At 37.3% G+C, this 19,954-nt stretch overlaps 1 protein-coding gene across 1 annotated transcript in view; it reads left to right on the top strand.

Annotated features, from left to right (window-relative positions):
- The window catches only part of LOC135476261 (E3 ubiquitin-protein ligase ZNRF3-like), a 57,950-nt gene that overhangs the window by 19,658 nt on the left and 18,338 nt on the right, over positions 1-19,954 (top strand). Inside the window, 2 exon segments of the mRNA XM_064756233.1 lie at positions 19,458-19,520; positions 19,522-19,584. Of these exon segments, the coding sequence (XP_064612303.1) occupies positions 19,458-19,520; positions 19,522-19,584 (126 nt within the window).

Below are 19,954 nucleotides of genomic sequence, written 5' to 3'. Positions count from 1 at the left end.
GCAGTTTTTGATGTTCATCTAGAAGTTTTTACGCCGGCTTTTATTGTTAGCGCTACATTCCAGGCGATATTGTTTTATGATCGGCTTTTATTATGCCACAGGCATGATGAGAATATAAATAAAGTACAGTACCGGTAAAGTTTAATTCCCATCAGTATCTTAGAGGCATGATTGTACATTGCATACGATAGTTAATGCATGCATGTATATATGTTTAGTATATACTGCTGTAGGCATTTGAACAAGTATCGTTAATGAACTGTTGAGTTGGGGGGTATACTTTCTGCATTAATTTACATGATACATGCATATATTAACCGAGAGCCGACAGATACATGGAACCATACATGTATGTGTTACTGTATGTGAGTATGACATTGCTGCAGTCCCATGACAGTGTTTGGTTGAAGCTGGAATTTTAGATGTCTCAATTCTCATTTCATAATTACAACCCTGCACCCACAAAAAAATGTTTTTGTTCGAGGGTCCAGTTCAATGTTGGATTATTTTAAGCATAGATCAAGTTAAGTATTAATTTTTTTATACATAGAGCATATAAAATGTCCATTCTGTTCTCAATTTAAGTCATTTGTTAAAACATGCCGATACTCAATTGAGAAAAAACAAGCAAAACAAAATATTTCTGCAATTACGTTTTGTATAGGAATTTGAGATGCATGTTTGTTAACTAAATTAAAATTGAAAGAAAAACGATGGAATGTCTCCAGAAATAGCTTCATATAAAAAGGGAAGTGTTTAAATATGTCTTTTTGAAGAGCTGAGTTAGGTGCAGAGTTTTGGTGGTTTTTCACAAACAGATAAGATGAGGAATGTGACACCTGTTAAAATTGCAGAACACGTGGTTGAGTTTCTTTGATCGAAGTTATTTATGTTGAACCGTTAACTCTTGCAGTTTGCAGGTCTCGGAGACTGTACAGACATTATGTGTACTTCAAGTTTTTGAACTACATAAAGATTCAAACAGCATAAACAGTATAGAACTGTAAGATTTGGGAAGTTCCTATGTACTCAGATTAATTAAAGGCATAGAAAACACTAAAATAAAGTATTTATCAGGTGAAGGACCATAGACCACTGTCCAGGAGTATAGTTTGATTTATGTTTTTAGAATTTTTCTGATCAACTAAAATGCATTTAAAACATAGGATTCATTGATGAACTGTTGGGACCGAGAGGGTATCAGTGGTGTCACAGCAATATTTTTGACTTGAAATACTGTAGTTCGTTTCAAGGTCTATTTGTTGAATGCATTCATAGCTCTAAATGAAGATGCATTTTGAATGATGAAAAATAGCGTGTGTGTCAACTTGCCGAGTAGCAAAAAAACTGACATCATCGGTTCCAATATGGTCACAAAAGTCAACAGTAAAATCCAAAGGTAAATGCATTTTTCTGGGTTGAAAAATATTTAAAAAAAATAAATCAAACTATTTACCCGGACAAAATTTAATGGTCTTTCATCTAACATGTACTTCATGCAAGTGTGTTCTTTGCCCTTAAACTTAAGTTGAAATTTAAAATGGAAAACCAGAAGCAAAGTGTACAGGTATGTAGGATAAATTCAGAGGTTCTTGTGAATCACACAATTCAGACATCTTAATGTACGAATTTATGTATGCTTTTAAATAATGAAAACTTTTACATCAAAGTAAAGATACGAAGTGTTCGCCCCAAAATACCCAAGATAATACAGGGATTTGATTGTGAATTGTGCAGGTTTTATTGAATTCATTTTATTTTCATAAAGGATAAAAAGCCTTATACTGCAATTTTGAGTTATACTTCGAGTTGTTTGCTGTGGAGTGTGTATAGACTGGTCTACATGTCAGTCAATCTCTCAAACATGAAACACGTTAGTACATGGATTCATGTGAAAAGACAAAGAAAAAAAACTGGAGAAGAATTGAAGAGAAATGCAGGTGTAGTACTTTTTATTAAAGGCTCTTAGATACTAATCTTTTTTAGTGTCACAATGACTCACCTACCACGCATTTGAGTTTGTCGCTATATGTATGTTTCTTATTGGCTAAAGGCATTCTTTGCTCAGAGCGCATAAGAGTATGTTAGCCTCTGGTACTCAAAACTCTTCAGGCTGATTTACCATGTATAATGAGGTAGGAGGAGGAAATTGGCAATAGATGACCGTCCGTTAACATTTATTCATGCTTAACATATAGTATCTTTCTGGACACAATGGACTTGAACATGTATAGAAAGATCTTCACTGTAAAGTGTTTATAGTAGAAGTAACGTAATTTGTGAGAAATTCAAGTAGTTTCTATTATTGAAGAAATTTACATGGTCTGGTAGCATTGAAAAACAGGAATATCATAAATCCTTGAAAACAGAAAAATCTAAAGAGCCATAAAAAACTTTAAAAATCGTAAAAGCGTTGAAAAAGAGGAAAATGATAAATATAAATCACAAAATACAAATGGTGTTACCTAATTAATGGACATGACATTTCTTGTCAAGATCTGGCCGAGTTAATGAGTCATTGTTTACTGTCTTATTTCTTCTAAATTTTGGGACACTTGGTCTGCTCATTCGACTTTCTCTTTTCTCACATTTTCAGATCATCTAATGAACAACGTATGCATATCTTTACTTTTCCAAAAGGCTGGTCAAGAAATGTAATATTCTACCTTCAACGCTACTAATACTTGTCCCAAAAATTAGAAGAATTAGGGTATTAGGATGAAGCAGGCTTTTAGCAACTTCCACTGCCATTCCTCAAGCCTTCTCATCTACTGAGAGTGTTTATTTATTCCCCTACTCTCATATAAAATGGAGTTTGCAGTTGTGGTTAGGACATCATGGTGTGGTTTTTCAGAGCTTGACTTGATGGCTGTATGGCAGAGTGAGGCAAACCGGTGCATTTCAACATGGGCAGGTATATACTGTAATTGATGTTATCCATAATCAGTGAATTTCATTTAATGCCTGAAATATTTATTTTTTGGGATTTGTGAGGTAAATCTTCAACCTTTTCAACCACTGAAGCACTTTTTTCATTGAAATTTATGCATACAGTTATTATGAAAATGATGTGTGACACTACAGATGTAAACTTCATAAAATGGTGCAAATTATTTTCCTACACCCCATCATCACGTGATAGTTCCTTCAGAATATTTCAAAATATTGGTGGCAAAGGTGGTTGAAAAGACTGAAGAATTTGGATATACTGATCTCAGAAAAGTGTTCTGCATATCGTTTGTGAGGAAAATACAAAAGTCTGGTTGTTATAGTCCTGTTAGGTGGATAACTGTACGCCCATGTTAAAATGCAGTGATTTACATTGTCACAAATGAATGTCAGCTTGGTATTTTAGCAAAAATCCCGGCCAAATCGAGGTAACTACTTGTATGCATGCCTAATTTTGTCTCTGCTCTGATTAGTAATGGTTGATTCCATTGACCTCCGGTTACACTAAAACCAAAAGTTAAGGTCAAAGCTCATTGGGTCATTCCTGATGTAGTAATGGGTCAACAAAGGAGGTTTGCCCTCACAGGGTAGTTAGAAGGTCTCTGGTCATAAACTTTGGGTGTGTGTTGCTTGGGACTTTTGTGGGGAAAACAGAGTTGACTTTCAACACTTTTGACCTGGAATGTTTTACTGTTGATAACCAAAAGGCCATTCCATTTTGTATGTTCTGTTTTTGGATGCAGATTGTTTTCAAAAATTGCTTGTGAACTTTAGTGTAAAATTTCACGGCTGTACAAACTTTTTATTTAAACACATTTTCATTTACTTGTATTTATTTGTTTTATTGTAGTTTGAGGCCATACTCAACAATTCTTCACTTATTTGATGGTACCGTGTTCGGTTTTATAATAAAAAAAGTATCTTTATTTAGCAAAGGTGACTGGATCAATTTACAATGAAACTGTCAATCCACAAGGCTTTCACAGAGAAAACAATATATAGGAAACATACCGCATCAGTATATATAAAACAGTATAAAGCATCATGTAGTTTGAAACGTGAAGCTACATACATTCATACACACAAAAAGCGACAACACAACCAATAGTGCTGTCCCTGCAACTGTCCCAACCAGCAGGAGAAAGGGGGTAGTGAGAGACTGCCCATTACCCTACCTTTCCTGCCTCTCTGCTGGCTGGAACCCCACTACACACATGTACAGAGAATGAACTAAGTGTGTGGGAGATGGCCCCTTTCCCATCCCCTGTTTGGTTTGAACAATTTGAAGGGTGGAGGAAATAATATTGACCTTGTTTTTTGGAGAGGGGGGGGGGGGGGGGGGGAGGGGGAATAACCAAAAGGCAATAGAAAAGGGCAGCATTGCAGTGAGATCAAGTAGAAAAAATTTTAAAAGTTTTTTAATGTTAAACAGGAAATCAATTTCAGACGGGAAAAGAATGAAAACTTTGATGCCGAAAGGTAAAATTGCATTTGATTCCTCCTGATTTTAGCCCTTTTTTGAGGGGGGGGGGGATCATAGTGGTCCTTTCAAAAAGGTTGGACGAGACCCTATGTAGAATATTGGTTAACCAAAGAATTGTTTTGAAGTGGCCGAGATTGAATTCTGAAGTTGTTTATTATAAACTGTGAGTAATATTAGGGTGTTCTTGTGTACAGCAGAGCAGAGCTGACATGTTTGAAGGTGTTAATTGTCTTAAACTCCAGACTGGGAAAAGGGAAAAAAAAAACACATGGTGTATATATATATATGTGAGCTGTATGACTGATGTGAAGCAGAGCAGATGCGGGCTGGGGTTTATCAGTTTGAATACAGGTCTACTCACATCTGTCCAAAATAGTTGGTTTCCAGAAGTTTTTTTTGGAAGGTGGGCCACACTAATTTAAATTTTTGTTTTTATGGGCAGAATGGATTTTTTTTTTCAATGTTGAAGGAGGGTATGAAAACAAATACATTTAATTTTATTTTCATTCCATTTTTGGACTTTTCATTATTGGGTCACCAATAAAACACAAGGTAAGATTGGTGTCGTCTTGGAGTTGTAGCATTGACCATTGACTTAACCTGCGGCCTAGGCGCAAGATGACATTGGCTTTTCACAGGATGTCTTGTTAAAGCTTCTACCAACTTGCACTTGGAGAAATCAAATGCCGTTTTTTTTTTTCAGATGATATAAAGGTATGTGCACACATACTTGCTGATAAAAAACAAAACCAGAGCTTTCTTACTTTTTGTTGTTACAGAGTTAGAGAACTGGAATATGAGTCTTGTAATAACAGCTACACACAAGCACAAGGTTAAGAAACTTTTCATACGTTTTTGGGGCTAATACACATACTTATGCTGCCCATCAAATATGACAGACAAGGTGCCTGTTGGTAGGTTAAAGTTTCTTAGTTTATGGAGGTTTTTTTGTCTTTTTACATGATAAGTAGGTTAACCCTTCAAATTTAAGCGTTTTTTCTGGGACTTTTTTCCTGCATAATATTTAGGCTGTCGTTTGGAATTGCCTCAGCAATTGCCTTATTCTAGGTGACAATTTTTTCCTTTCTGCATTGAAGCATTCGTCATACTTGAATAGCTCCTACAAGTTTTTTTCATCACCTTACCAGCTAAGTGCCCAGTGTTTGCTCAGAAGAAAAGAACTCCAGAGAGACTTTAGGTTGACTCCTTTTTCGGGTCAAAGCTTTTGAGAGAAAGCCGAGTTTTAAGACGGGGGATCAAGAAGAAACAGGTAGTCTGATAGCTTTTTTGGAACTTCACAGAAAAGTTCCGGAGAAGGTTAGGGTCCTTTTTTTTTTTTTTTTTTCTTATTTTGAAGCAGAGGTAAGACGAGAAATACATGAGTTAAAGAGTTCATGACAAAGCGTTTGTGTGGATCGCGAGGTAATCATGGGTTGGGGAGACGTTTCAAAGTGGCCAGCGTTCTGGAAGTAATGGTCTTCAGCTTGTGTCAGGCGGCGAAGAAATCAATTCTACAATAATTATACACTCCTCGTAGCCTGAAAAAAGCGGGTGCGTAGTATTCCACCACACCAGATGATTTGTGACCCCCCCATTCATGAGGGTGGGTGGTTTACTTGCTACCTGGATTCGATGGGCTGGTATAATCCTGAGAGGAGGACTACAAGTACATTGTACATGTGAGTTAGCTCAAGGATACATGAAAAGGGACTGCGCAATGCCTAAAAGGGGTTTATGGGAAATGAAGAAATTATGGCCAAAAATTTTTTGAGGCATGTTTGGTATCTCTTGATAACTCTCTTTTATGCATATTGTCCACGATACGGCTGAAAAATTGGCGTTAAGCAATACATGTAGTCATTCATTTATTCATCAAATGCCTATTAGTGGGCAAGTTTTGCAAGTTACATGTACAAGGTTGCCCTAAATTTTCAAAGTTCTTGGTTTAAGCGGATATAGACTGTAAACAGAAATGTCATGCGAGCTTATGTGCTGAGACGATTTTTGTCACACTGCTTTGTACACTTTTGTAACGTAATCATTTTTTTTTTCAAAAGAATTCATTCAAAGTGTGATGATTTTTGCAATGATTTATTGAGGCAGACTAAAATTAGTTTTCCAGAATTTAATTTTCAGAACAACAACCCTAAACAAAAAAAAAAAGAGAAAAATAGGAAGGAAAAAGGAAGGTTTGAGGTTCAGCCAGCTATTCCTGTACTGCTGTGGTCAAGGGGGATTAGCTTTGGCCGTAAATCAACAGGACTAAATGGCCAGTCTGGCTTGACGGTTGTAGTGGACAATAGTCCTATTATGGCCAGCCAGAATACATGGTCAGTTTCCGCTACATTAACACGGACTAAAGGCCAGCTCTCTGCAATTGATCGTTTGTGATAAGGAAATGTTTGGTTGTCTTTCGCAAATATTTTCTGCCTCATTGGCAACGTTTGCACTGGATAACCCCTATTGCCTGATCACGTGCACTGATTAACCTCTATTTGCGGTTCATGCGTGGTTGAATGGGGGTACTACATGGAACTGTGTGGAACCGAGACTGGACCGTGCAAGGGAGGGGGCTGATCCAAATAAATGTACAGTAGTCGCTCAACAATCACTTAGATCTTTAAAGATGTAATGTCCATACCCAAGATCATTTGTTGATTTTTTTTGTGTGCATTGTTATTTACATTTCTTCTCGGAGAAACTACATTCACATCGATGGATTGATGTTGAGATTTTCTACACGTACATATGGTAAATGACTTAAATTCTTGTCCAAAAGAGTTAATTTTTGGAGACAAATAAATTTCTCCAAATATTATTTTTGCAGTTGAAACTTGAATTACATTGTTCCAGTAGGGTATTTTCCTATCTGCCAAACAAACCTCAAAACACATTTCTAAGATCAATAGAGTGCTCAGATTCAAGTTAAATGTGCGACTCAGGTAAGGGTGAAATTTTAGGTTGTTTGCCATCTACATATTTCTTCACTTTTGCCCCCCCCCCCACCAAAAAAAAAAAACACCAATGGATTGGAGAATATTAGAACAATGAAAATGTAGAATTTTTGATCAGGCAGTAATGTCAGTCACTCATTGTTGCAGGCTGTTTTGGCCACACTGATTTATAATGTTGTTTAACAGGCGGAATAAATCATTTTTCAACATCAAAGGAGGGTATAAAAATAAAAATATTACTTAAAAAACATCTAAATTGTGGAAAGTGTATTATTCCTGTAATTTCTCCTGTTAAAGATATATTTATGATCAAAAAGCCTTAAAAAACAAGAAAATCACAATCAACATCGGACAAAATAACATATTTATTTTGTGTCTTATTTTCATTCCAGTTTTGGATTTTTCTTCTCGGCTCACCCAGAAAACACAAAATAAAATTGGTGTGGCTTTTTAAAGGCACATGTCCATGTACGGCTGGCTGGATAACAACTAGTGTTCAGCGTGTGACATTTCTGTGTACTTGAGTATTCAAATGTCATTGTCAACCACATACATGTAGTGGTCGTCATGTGACTGAAAAATCGTTAAATACAACGTTAAACCCCAAGCAATCACTCACTCACTCGCTCAACCACATAGTGTGTTGAGACATCAGTACAAGTACATGTACATTCACTAAAACCTTTCACTTAAAACAAAAAGAAGTTGTCATTCCTGTGCAGCTTTTTGCTTGTGTGTATCTATCCCTGAAATTCTCTGTGTTACAGTATTTGATCTAAAAATTTCATGTTACTCATTTTGTCTGTTTTTGGGGAGCTCTTTTCTTCATGTTTGAAAGTTATTTCAAGGTTTAATTGGACTGCACAAAAAAGTGTGCCTGTAAGATAATATTCTCTTGGAAAAATATGAATTTCAGCCAAAAAGTAATATTTTCTGCCTTTTTTTTCCCTCTACAAATGCATTTTTTCAGGCTGGATTATACAGCTATACATGTAAATATATATGCCACTCAAAGTAACGATTGTAAATACCAATCAAATAAGTCAATGAACAAGTAAGTGACACAAGGCGCAGTGTAATGTGCAATTTTCAGTTTCTATTCTCTATTTTCTTAAACTCAAATCACACGATCACATGATCAAGTTACAGGGTACTTAATTACGTCTTACGTTTAAATGGAAATTGGCAATGTGGTATAGTCTAGCAGTTGGTTCTAATTAAGCTAACACCACTTGAAGTACTAGTACACTCCAGGCCTTCCTATAGGCAGGTCAATGGCTGTGTTGCACTAAGTCACCCCTCTACTTAAATCAAGCACTCGTTGACCCCAGGGCCTCATTTGTTTGTGATATAGTCTGGTAATGTACATGTATATATGTAGATACATGCCATCACAGCCTGTTGTTATGTGATGCACACTCTTACTAATCCAGCTCATTAATATGCAGAGACCATTTTCCCGGAGCTCCTGATTGGCTGATGAGAGGCACATGACCTGAATGGTTTATGGGTGTTCTTAGTGGGTTTCTCTTTGTGGGTGGGGGAAGGGGGTGGGAGAATACATTACCCAATAGACAGAGTGGTGCATGAATAGATTAACTAAGGTTTTTATTACCATTTATGTACTGAGGAGTAACTGAACCCCATTGTACTTTCATTTCTAAGCTGTACATCACAAGAACCCTGCACAAAACATGCAAATTATGGCAGGTCTCTTAATACAATGGAGGGGAAGGGCTGGGTCTTGACCTCTTTATTTAGCTTGTCTTTCACACCTTCAAATACATAAGTTGCTGTTCAATCCGAGTCTTGGACACAGAATTTTTTGTGGAAATTTGAATCCACGCTCTCCCCGCTTTCCAGGACAATAAGTCAGCAATAAACATGATCTGGCCCTACATGAAGCCATGTGGCAGATCACTTGTCCACAGTCAGTATGGCGCACACATTGAACTGTGTCCACAGTCATTATGGTTTACACATTGAACTGACTTTGTCCACAGTCAGTATGGCGCACACATTGAACTGACTCTGTGAAGTCCTGTGCAGATCACTTGTCCACAGTCAGTATGGCGCACACATTGAACTGACTCTGTGAAGTCCTGTGCAGATCACTTGTCCATAGTCAGTATGGCCCCACACATTGAACTGACTTGTCCACAGACATTATGGTCCACACATTGAACTGACTTGTCCACAGTCATTATGGTCCACACATTGAACTGACTCTGTGAAGTCCTGTGCGGATCACTTGTCCACAGTCAGTATGGCACACACATTGAACTGACTTGTCCACAGTCATTATGGTCCACACATTGAACTGACTCTGTGAAGCCCTGTGCAGATCACTTGTCCATAGTCAGTATGGCCCACACATTGAACTGACTTGTCCACAGTCATTATGGTCCACACATTGAACTGACTTGTCCACAGTCATTAGGTCCACACATTGAACTGACTCTGTGAAGTCCTGTGCAGATCACTTGTCCACAGTCAGTATGGCACACACATTGAACTGACTCTGAGAAAACCTGCATGTCACAAGTAGGTGTTGTCTCTTCTACCCATTGGAATGACCAACTACATTGCGTGTCTTTGTGAAATGTTGTATAATTGAACGATCAAAAACACTTTTGTACAGTGATAGATGCCAGTCAGGTGAAGAAATTTAGGGAACAACTTGCACTTTGCTAGTTTTTGCCTCAAGTCAAAAATTTGAAATGTTTCGAAAATGTTGAAAAAAAAATGGCTACAGATAAAAATGAGAACTTTAGCAAGTGTTATTATAAGACAAACATGTCCAAGTTTGAACTAGGTTATAAATTTTGATTTAATGCATTTGACATAAAAATTTTGTTGAGGAAAGTGCTTTTAGAGGCAAATAAAGATAATACAATATGACTCCTAGCACATTCTGCAGTAAGTATCATCAACCTTCTAAAGGAACCTCAAACACTCTCAGATTTACTCCAAATGCATAACTATCATGGATGAAATTTTGGTCAAACATGTTGTCATAAATCACCTTGGATTATGGCCTCCTTATTCTTTAAAGGAAAGTGCATGTAGCAAGCATTGTCTTTTGCAAATTTTGTATTGTAATATACATTTAGATAGATAATAACAACATGGTTAATTACAGCACTAGCCAGGTGTAGCCTAGATGTTGATAATTCATCATTTTTGTGAAATTCTTGACCTGGCCTTGTTAAGGAATACATTCATTTTCATGTTCTAGATCAGGTTTTATGAACCCATAAATTTAAACGTGGACTTCTTTTACTTGCCAGTGAAAGATTGAAGAAAATTTAGATCATTAATTTGTGTAAGTTGAAGTGAGCATTTATTTACTGTGTTAGTGGCTGAATTAACTGAAACTATATGCAGCATGTACGTATATATGTACAATCTCCTATGATACACAGTTGTCTGCTTAAGTTACAATAACTTGCCCATTTTCCCATTTTTTGAAAGCCCTTCGTGTTCAGAAATAACATTTTCTTGTAATTCATCACTCTCGTTTAAGCTAAGTGATGTAAGTCTACATAAACTTGTGCGGCCAGAAAACCATGTTAATATCTACAGGGTAGGTCCCATGTGGGGGAAAAAAATTAAAAGGAAAAAAACTCAGCTGTTGGGTTTGAACTCTGACCTGGCACATGATAAAAGTGTGTGATACATCAATGCGAAACGGCCTTAGAGAAGGAGTGTTGTTGCTGATGTGACGCCTGCAAAGGTAAAAATACAAAATGTTACGAAGTCTAACCTTTGTGTAGGGGGTTGACAATGCGGCGGGCTGTGTGGGGTTATGAATGGGCCTGAATGTGAAGAGAGGAGGAGAGCGGTGGGTATGTTTATGAAGCCCATTGATGATAAAGCCCTCTTGTAACAGCTAGACCTGGTTCAGCTTACCATAAACTTTGTAAAAGTTAGACACCCTGGGTTAAAAGAAGTATAAAAGGGGTTTGTGTCTCCAAACAACTATACTGTTCTTATTTCATGGCTTGGGTTTGCAGTGTTGAGAACATTTATGTTAAATAAATAAGGACTACTTTTACAAATTAGAGAATTTTAATATTCAATTTTTATTTTTATACCTTCCTTTGACATTGAAAAAAGATTTATTGTGCTCACAAAGCAACCATTTAAATGGGTGTGGCGAAATGCTAGTGAAAGTTGTAAACTGTGGTGTAATGCCATAGGCAGATTCCTGTGTGTACAATGAATGTCATGGTTTGGCCAGTATGGTGTAAAGCCATAGTCAGGTATTTCTGTGTGTATAGGTAATGGCATGGTTTGGCCAGTATGGTGTAAAGCCATAGGCAGTGATTCCTGTGTGTACAATTAATGTCATGGTTTGTCCAGTATGGTGTAAACCCATAGTCAGGTATTTCTGTGTGTATAGGTTATGTCTTGGTTTGGCCAGTATGGTGTAAAGCCATAGGCAGTGATTCCTGTGTGTACAATTAATGTCTTGGTTTGGCCAGTATGGTGTAAAGCCATAGTCAGGTATTTCTGTGTGTATAGATAATGTCATGGTTTGGCCAGTATGGTGTAAAGCCATAAGCAGTGATTCCTGTGTGTACAATTAATGTCTTGGTTTGGCCAATATGGTGTAAAGCCATAGTCAGTTATTTCTTTGTGTATAATTAATGTCTTGGTTTGGCCAGTATGGTGTAAAGCCATAGGCAGTGATTCCTGTGTGTACAATTAATGTCATGGTTTGGCAAATATGGAGTAAAGCCATAGTCAGTTATTTCTTTGTGTACAATTAATGTCATGGTTTGGCCAGTATGGTGTAAAGCCATAGGCAGTGATTCCTGTATGCACAATTAATGTCTTGGTTTGGCCAGTATGGTGTAAAGCCATAGTCAGGTATTTCTGTGTGTATAGGTAATGTCATGGTTTGGCCAGTATGGTGTAAAGCCATAAGCAGTGATTCCTGTGTGTACAATTAATGTCTTGGTTTGGCCAATATGGTGTAAAGCCATAGTCAGTTATTTCTTTGTGTATAATTAATGTCTTGGTTTGGCCAGTATGGTGTAAAGCCATAGGCAGTGATTCCTGTGTGTACAATTAATGTCATGGTTTGGCAAATATGGAGTAAAGCCATAGTCAGTTATTTCTTTGTGTACAATTAATGTCATGGTTTGGCCAGTATGGTGTAAAGCCATAATCGGTCATTTCCGTGTGTGCATTGTCACGATGTGGCCAACATGGTGTAAAGCCAGTCATTTCTGTTTGCTCTAAGCTGGCCCGACGTTTCCAGTATGTTCATTGATGAAGTCGTCTCCGAGTAGTTGTGACCACTGACGGTAGATATGTATAAAATAGAGGGGTTATTAAGAAATGTGAAATGTGCCTTAAAGAAAATTTGTTCTATTTCTTGGCATATCTTTCTTGGTTTTCCTTAAAACCATAATTCTTTTATATGCACCTTTCATGTACATGTATGCTTTACTTTCAATATTTTGCCATTGACGAATGATCGTTATAGTGTGCTCCACAAGAGGACAATTTGCCTCCTGGACAGCAAGTGCAATTGTTCCAGGTTTAAAGAGCGTGCAGGGTGCAAAATGAAACGTGAAACCTCATAAAAGTACAAAGGGCAGGTATGAAGACCAGCTGTGTTTTGTCATCTGTGAAGGTCATGATGGCATTAAAACAATAGGTAGACTGACATACTGATGACAGCTTCTCTCCATACTTTGTGAGCCCTTTTTGTCAGTTTTGACAAGTTTTTCCTCACAGTTGTGCCCAGTACAATCCTCTCTGTCACATCGTGTAGTGTAATGCGATCAGGGAGTGCTGTAACTGATCAGATGCAGTATATATATATATATATATATATATATATATATGTATATATGTATGTATAAACATTATTTCGTTAAAACCATACCAAATTGTTTTCTAAACAACGTCCCTTTTATAAACTTAGGTTGTAACTTTTTATCCCTGAGCTTCAGTTGGTGTCGGTCTGTTTCTTGGTAAATATGAAATCTCTTGAATGCTAGGTTTACCAAACTATACAATAGATTTAAGAATGATCAGGGATATCTTCTGAAATAATTTTAAACTGTAAAAAAAATGTAAACTCAATGTAATAAAAGTCAAACTATTTAACTCAAGAGTTTCCATTGAATAAACCATTCAAGTTAATATCCATTTTCCCCATCCCTCACCCCCAGCATTTATTAAATAAATGACCCCAATGACCTTGAAAAAAAAATGACCAAGGTCAAAAAAATTAACATGATTCTTCTTCAGGACTGTTAAGGATATGAAAATGAAAATGTACATTAGAGATGATCAAATCAACATTCTCATAGGGGTTTGTGAAAAAGAAGATGAAACGGTTACATAACTTGAACAGTGCCTGACCCGGATTCTAGTTCCGCCAAAACTGACAGCAGCCTACCAAGACCTGTTTTGTGATCTAGATGTTTGTACTTTGATGAAAGGAATAGATGTGTGCAGCGATGTTTAACAATCAAAGACAAGTAATGTATAATTTTACTAGCATACTTAAGTTTGTCTAATTTTAAAGATATCTGGAATCATCCTATAGAAAACCACGAGGAATGCTTCTTGGCCAAGTGGTCTTATAATTGCTGCAGTTTAGACCATGCACTTAAGTCTTTTCAGATTGTGAGTTCAAGTCCAGCATGTGCGGTACTTGCTTTTATGTCACTTTCTCTACCTCCCCTGTCTACCAGATTAAATGCAGTACTCAAACTTTTATAAATGTGTTTGTGCAAAAATTGTAGTGTGATGTCAGTCCTCACATATTCATACAGTTTATTGAAATTGTCATCAGAAATTCAACCCCCTAGACTTAAATACAAAACTTATAGATATACATATCTGAAGACTTCTTCTACATGCGTACTGAATCTCGCAATTTTTGTTAATTTCGCCACTTCAGGTACTTTCTATGAAGTCTCATGCTATTAAAACATCTCAAGGGGCCTCGGGGGTCCCAAAGTCAGTCCCAGGTGCAATCGGCTGCCTTTGATGTGTCAGTTTTCACACCTCCGTGAACAGGTATTGCCTGAGGTTGTTAGGCTCCTCACTGCTTTGAACGCTACCTGTTTTACTGCCAGTTGTCACCTCTGTTTGATCTAACATGCATATATACACTGCGTGATAGGGTAGGTGAGATTTGCTTCATGCAGCCTGAGAGATAAGATCACAAGATTTGTTTGAAGTCGAGAACAATACCAGAATGCAGTTTAAAAGCTTTTGTTTACTAGATACATGTCTCGAGCCAGTGCTGTGTGTTTCGTGGCGATCAGTTTTTATCTGCTCTCTTTTGTTTGGTTCTCATCACTTTTTCTATTTCACTGGGATAAACTGACATACATGTAGGCTTGGCAAGGTACAACAAGCATATTCCCATTTTAGTTTCTCATTAATTTTTCTGTTTCTTTTTTTGCTCTTGTAAAGCACTCATCAAAACATGATGTCCTTGTTTTTTTTTTTTAACTCACTTTGCAAAAAACTGACATTGTTACATGTGCGAGTTGCTCCCAAAATCCTGTTACAGTTCTTCTTTTATAAAACAGAAAAAAAGCCTCCCCCGCCAAAAAAAGCCTAAAAATGAGTGGTTAGAAGTAGAATTCCATGTATTCTTACGCATGCGGTTTGTGCGTAGATTTTCAAGAATTCTTTGAACACCTGTTCTTTTCTAAAGTTTAGTTTAACAAAACTTTAAAGTGTGTTTTAATTTTACCTGTGGGCACCTGTCCAGTTGTTTTACTTACTGCACTACTTGTTCATGCACCTTTACCTGTACTATAGATATATTTCATGCATACCTATCTGTATTGGATAATTACTTTGATCCCCCTTAATAAGAGCTAATTCCATGCCTCATTAATTAACATAATGCTTACTTCTCAAATCATTACATGCTTATCAAAAGTACAAAGTAATTAATGTCCATACCTTGTGACAACAAGAATGTTAATAATTTAGTGTTATTTTTTTGTTATTCTAGGTCCATGTAAGACAGGAAGCTTAAGCTGCCTACATTTTTCGTTGAAATATCTTATGTTTAATGGAAGAGGTACTCACATACAGTTTAAAGGATTATTTTAAACTTGTGCAAGGATGTTGAAAATTATTTAGGTATGCATTAGTATTTTAATTGGCCTGGTTATAAACTTGTCCTATCGTACTCGGCTTTATCATATTGTTAAGCATACCAGGCATAATTGACAAGTTTGCTCGCAAGTTAGAAGTGTACATTTTTGGCTTTCGCACACCACTTCTAAAAATCTAAAATATTTGACTTCTTCACATTGCCCTAATTCTTCAACCTTTTCTACCGCCCTTGCAGCCCCAATATTTTGAAACATTCTGAGAGAGAGCGATGGGGTGTAGACAAATAATTTGCACAGTTTAGTGAAGCTTGCATTTTTTATGAAACAGATCATTTTTAGCATCATTTTCATAATAATTGTATGCATAAATTTCTGTGAAAAAGAAGTGCATCAGTACATGTAACTTTGTCAATATTTGAGAGAATAACTGTGCATTAGGTACAGGTCCTACAGCATGACAGGTTTTCTTGCGTAGCCTATAAACTAAGAGTGGTTATCCACTTTCAGTGAATAAAAGGTAGTGTCATTATTTTTTGGGACAGCAAACCCTTGCCCTAAAAGCCATGGCAGGTGATAAATACTAATAATTTAATGTCCTTTAGTAAACAGCATAATAATGACATGAAAGTGCCTTGTGATATCCAAGATTTGTGGATTTACAAGTTATTCTCAAACGTTATTAACTTTACTTTCAATTTTCAAGGCTTTTCTTTGTTTACATCCATTATATTTTAACCAATTTATTGGCAATACTTTCATCTTCTACAAGGTTAGCAGTGATAATCTCTTTGGTAAATATTTTAAGAAAATGATACAGTTTTATTGTCAAGTTCTTTACTTTTTATTTCCATGTCCTCAGTATTCTGTGATAAAAGACAATCTGTTTTTGATCTCGGATGAAACTTAACCCACACAGAATATTACATAATTAAAGTAGAATGCCATGCATAATATTTTTTTAATTGAGAGATGGAATTATTAACCTGTGAGAAATGAAGTGTCTGGTGCATTCACATTTCGACCTATTAACAAGAACAATGTTTACGGTATTCAGCCTTCGTTGTGCAATATTCTATTTGTTATTTATATCGTGACGATATCGCGATTTTTTTGTATTGGACCATTGAAGAAGCAATATTTAAAGCTGTAGGCTTTCGGAATATATAGCGAAACGTTGCTTGTATGATGTCGTGCTGTTGTGACGTAGGAATGTTAAAAAGTTAAAATATTTAACATGTTTTGTGGTGTCATCCTATTGAACTCAGAATAAAACATTGTGACACAAAATACATGTATGTCTTCTTGGATGTCCTGGCATTTGGGTGTGAAATATCAAAATGTAATAACAGTAGTTATATGATACATGAAATAACACTTTTATTAGTGATGAAAACCCTTTCTTTTCACCAACATGTCCAATGTATGTGTACACCATGTATAAATACTAAATTCCTTTCTTATCCCAAATATACCGAACCAAGTCTGATATAAAGAGATAATTCGTATAAAATACTTGAAAACTACATTTGAATATAAATGAGTAACAAATTGTCAGTTTTCAGGCGTGTGAGGAAATGTTGAACCAAGCCTTAAATAGAGATTGTATTTGAATTGAAATTGGCTGTTTCTGGCCCCCAATAGGCAGCTGGCATTCAGCCGGCAAAGTTGTACTAGCTAGCTTCATTCATGTCACAAGCCTGGCAGTGTTAGTGCACTGGTTGTGTGTAGAGGCCTGCTGAGATTGACCTTGTTATTAACAGGTCTGCGAGTTTTTTTTTTTTTATGGAACTGGTCTTGAATTACCCAACACACCAGAGGCTGACAGTAAAGTGATCTAACTGCGCGACCACACATGGTCCTGATGGGTCAAAACACTGCCCTGGTCCTGATATCATCACTGGATAAACTGCAGTGATAGGATGATGGGGGTGGGGTAAGAATGAGGTATGGAGGCTTTCAGGAGAAACTGCAAGAAAGGGGAACAAGGGTGGGATGTTTGCATACTTTTTTTTTCAATGTTTCTTGAATACACTTCAAATTCATAGAATTATTTGAATTCCAAGGTGCATAAGATGTCCAGTATATGTCTCATGGATATCAGGATGCAGGATATCCAGTAAATGGCCCATTGATAAGAGGATGTCCAGTATATGGCCCAGTGATAACAGGATGTCCAGTATATGTCCCATTGATAACAGGATGTCCAGTAAATGGGCCATTGATAGAGGATGTCCAGTATATGGCCCATTGATAACAGGATGTCCAGTATATGCCCAGTGATAACAGGATGCCGAGTTTACATGTATATTGTTATGGTTGTAACTATATTTATTTATTTACAAATTTATTTGATTGTTGTTGATCTCCAGGAAGTTTTCACATACAAGGCTTAGATGGTGATCCGTTTTATGGGTGGAGGAAACTGCGGCATCTGGGGTAAACCACCTACCCCATAGCAGGTTGTTGACCAACTTTCTCACACTGATAGGCATGGCATATTGGTGCAAGGGGCACTTGCTGGCTCAGATTGTTAAAGAGCTTTCTTGCTGCAAGCACCAGGACGTTTCATCGGCACCTGACATAGGCCAGCTAGTGGTTTACTCTGGGTGCTCCTGATTTTATCAGCCATGCAATTGACTGCCGACATATATTAGAGTGAGTGAGTGCTTGGGGTTTAATGTCGTACTTAACAATTTTTATGTTATGTCATGTGAGGATGAAGGAATCCTTAGAGTGCATGTAATGTGCCTCCATGTTGCAGAACGGATTTTCCACCGCACTTCTATCTAGTGCTGTTTCACTGAGACGCTTTACCGAAGGCAAGTAAGCCGCCCCGCCCGAGCCATTGTACTGATAGGGTTGGCAATTACAACTTCCTCTTTTAAGGTCTTAGTTGTGATTCGACCCAGGATTGATCCTGGATCTACTGCTCCCAAAGTGTGTATCAAACTGTGGTATCGGGGCCGGTCCATGAAAACTGCCGACATATATTAGTGAAAACTTCACAAGCACAGCACTATACACCTACATGTATCAGTGAATGAATTGATCAACAAGTGCAGTAAACGTTGGATCTGTATTGAAATGTGCATGTGTATGTACCACTTTGAAATGTTGTAATGCATCTGTCAAAGCCAAGATAGTACCAGGACTGGGACCAGAGGCATGATAGAAAAACTGCAGATGTCTGTTGGTGGGGGTGATATGGGAGGTTGAGTGGGGGGGCCTCAGGGTGGGGGAGGGGGTACACAAGATAATCAGGGAAAAGCCTGTGATCTGTTCATTTGGGGTTAAGGAGAAAAGGATGTTGAGTTAACTCGAACATTATGGCTGTGTTTGTAGTGAGAAGTTAGAGGTCAAACTTCTGCGTTAGTGAAAAGTAAACTTTGTCGCCAGATGCTAATTCACTGTATCACATGACACAAGCCACCTTAGAACATTTTCCATGACCAGAACAGCTTTACATGTATCTCTACTATAAACATATAAAGCCACTTAAAGTCTGCAATTATTTGTAGGGCACATGTAGTTTGGTTGCCAGAAACACATTTTTAAGATCTATCTCCAAGAACTTTTTTTTATATAACATACTCTAATTCCTCAACAGCAACTTCTGGTGCAATTTATGCAGATTTTTAATTTGATTTTTGGAGACAACATTGCTTGGATGGGCCAATTTCAGGGCTTCACAATTTATTGGACTACTGTGAATTGCACCGTGAATTACCGTTAGTTTGCAATAATAACCAGCCTAAAGCCCCCTCCCCCCAAAACTTATATGGCTTATATGTCCATGTACATGTGCTTATATCCACATACAGGGATAATATAGGGAAAGTGAAACTTCCTATCAATTAAATAGAGAAGCATGGTCATGGTTTTATACAGAGTTTTCCTTTCCTCTCTTGGGAAAGAACTTTTCTTGACCATGACTTATTGTTGTCTTCGTTGTTTTTGTTTCAGATCCACCCGCTGGGGCTGTGTAACCGTAATGATGAAGATCAGCTGTATGAGTATGGTTGGGTGGGGCGTGGTCAAACTGGAGGAGCCTCACCTGGGACCTGACCCTTGCATGTCCGTCTACCAGAAGGTCAGTACCATATCCATATAGGAGCACACCAACAAAGTAGCCTAACCGCTTGTTTTGCTAGTTGATAGGACATTTATGTCAAATGCATTGTATTGCTGCTCAGTTATCTATTGTCATTATTGTGGAAGTGGGGAGTAAAACATCAGTCAGTTATACAAACAGACTGACATTATCAGCGATGGTACCCACAATGGTAAAACATAAATGGTGAACACAGAGTTTCAAGATAAAATTTGGGTAACATGGTTAAATATATGCCCTATTCATAACTAGGACTTGCTACATTTTTCCCATTGGAAGCAGGATTTCCCTTGTTAGTCCCATTGATAACAGGATGTCCAGCATATGGCCCATTGATAACAGGATGTCC

This window comes from Liolophura sinensis, chromosome 10, assembly GCF_032854445.1.
Source record: "Liolophura sinensis isolate JHLJ2023 chromosome 10, CUHK_Ljap_v2, whole genome shotgun sequence".
NCBI lineage: Eukaryota > Metazoa > Mollusca > Polyplacophora > Chitonida > Chitonidae > Liolophura > Liolophura sinensis.
The sequence above is the reverse complement of the archived record's forward strand: the minus strand, read 5'-3'. Positions and strand labels throughout refer to the sequence as shown.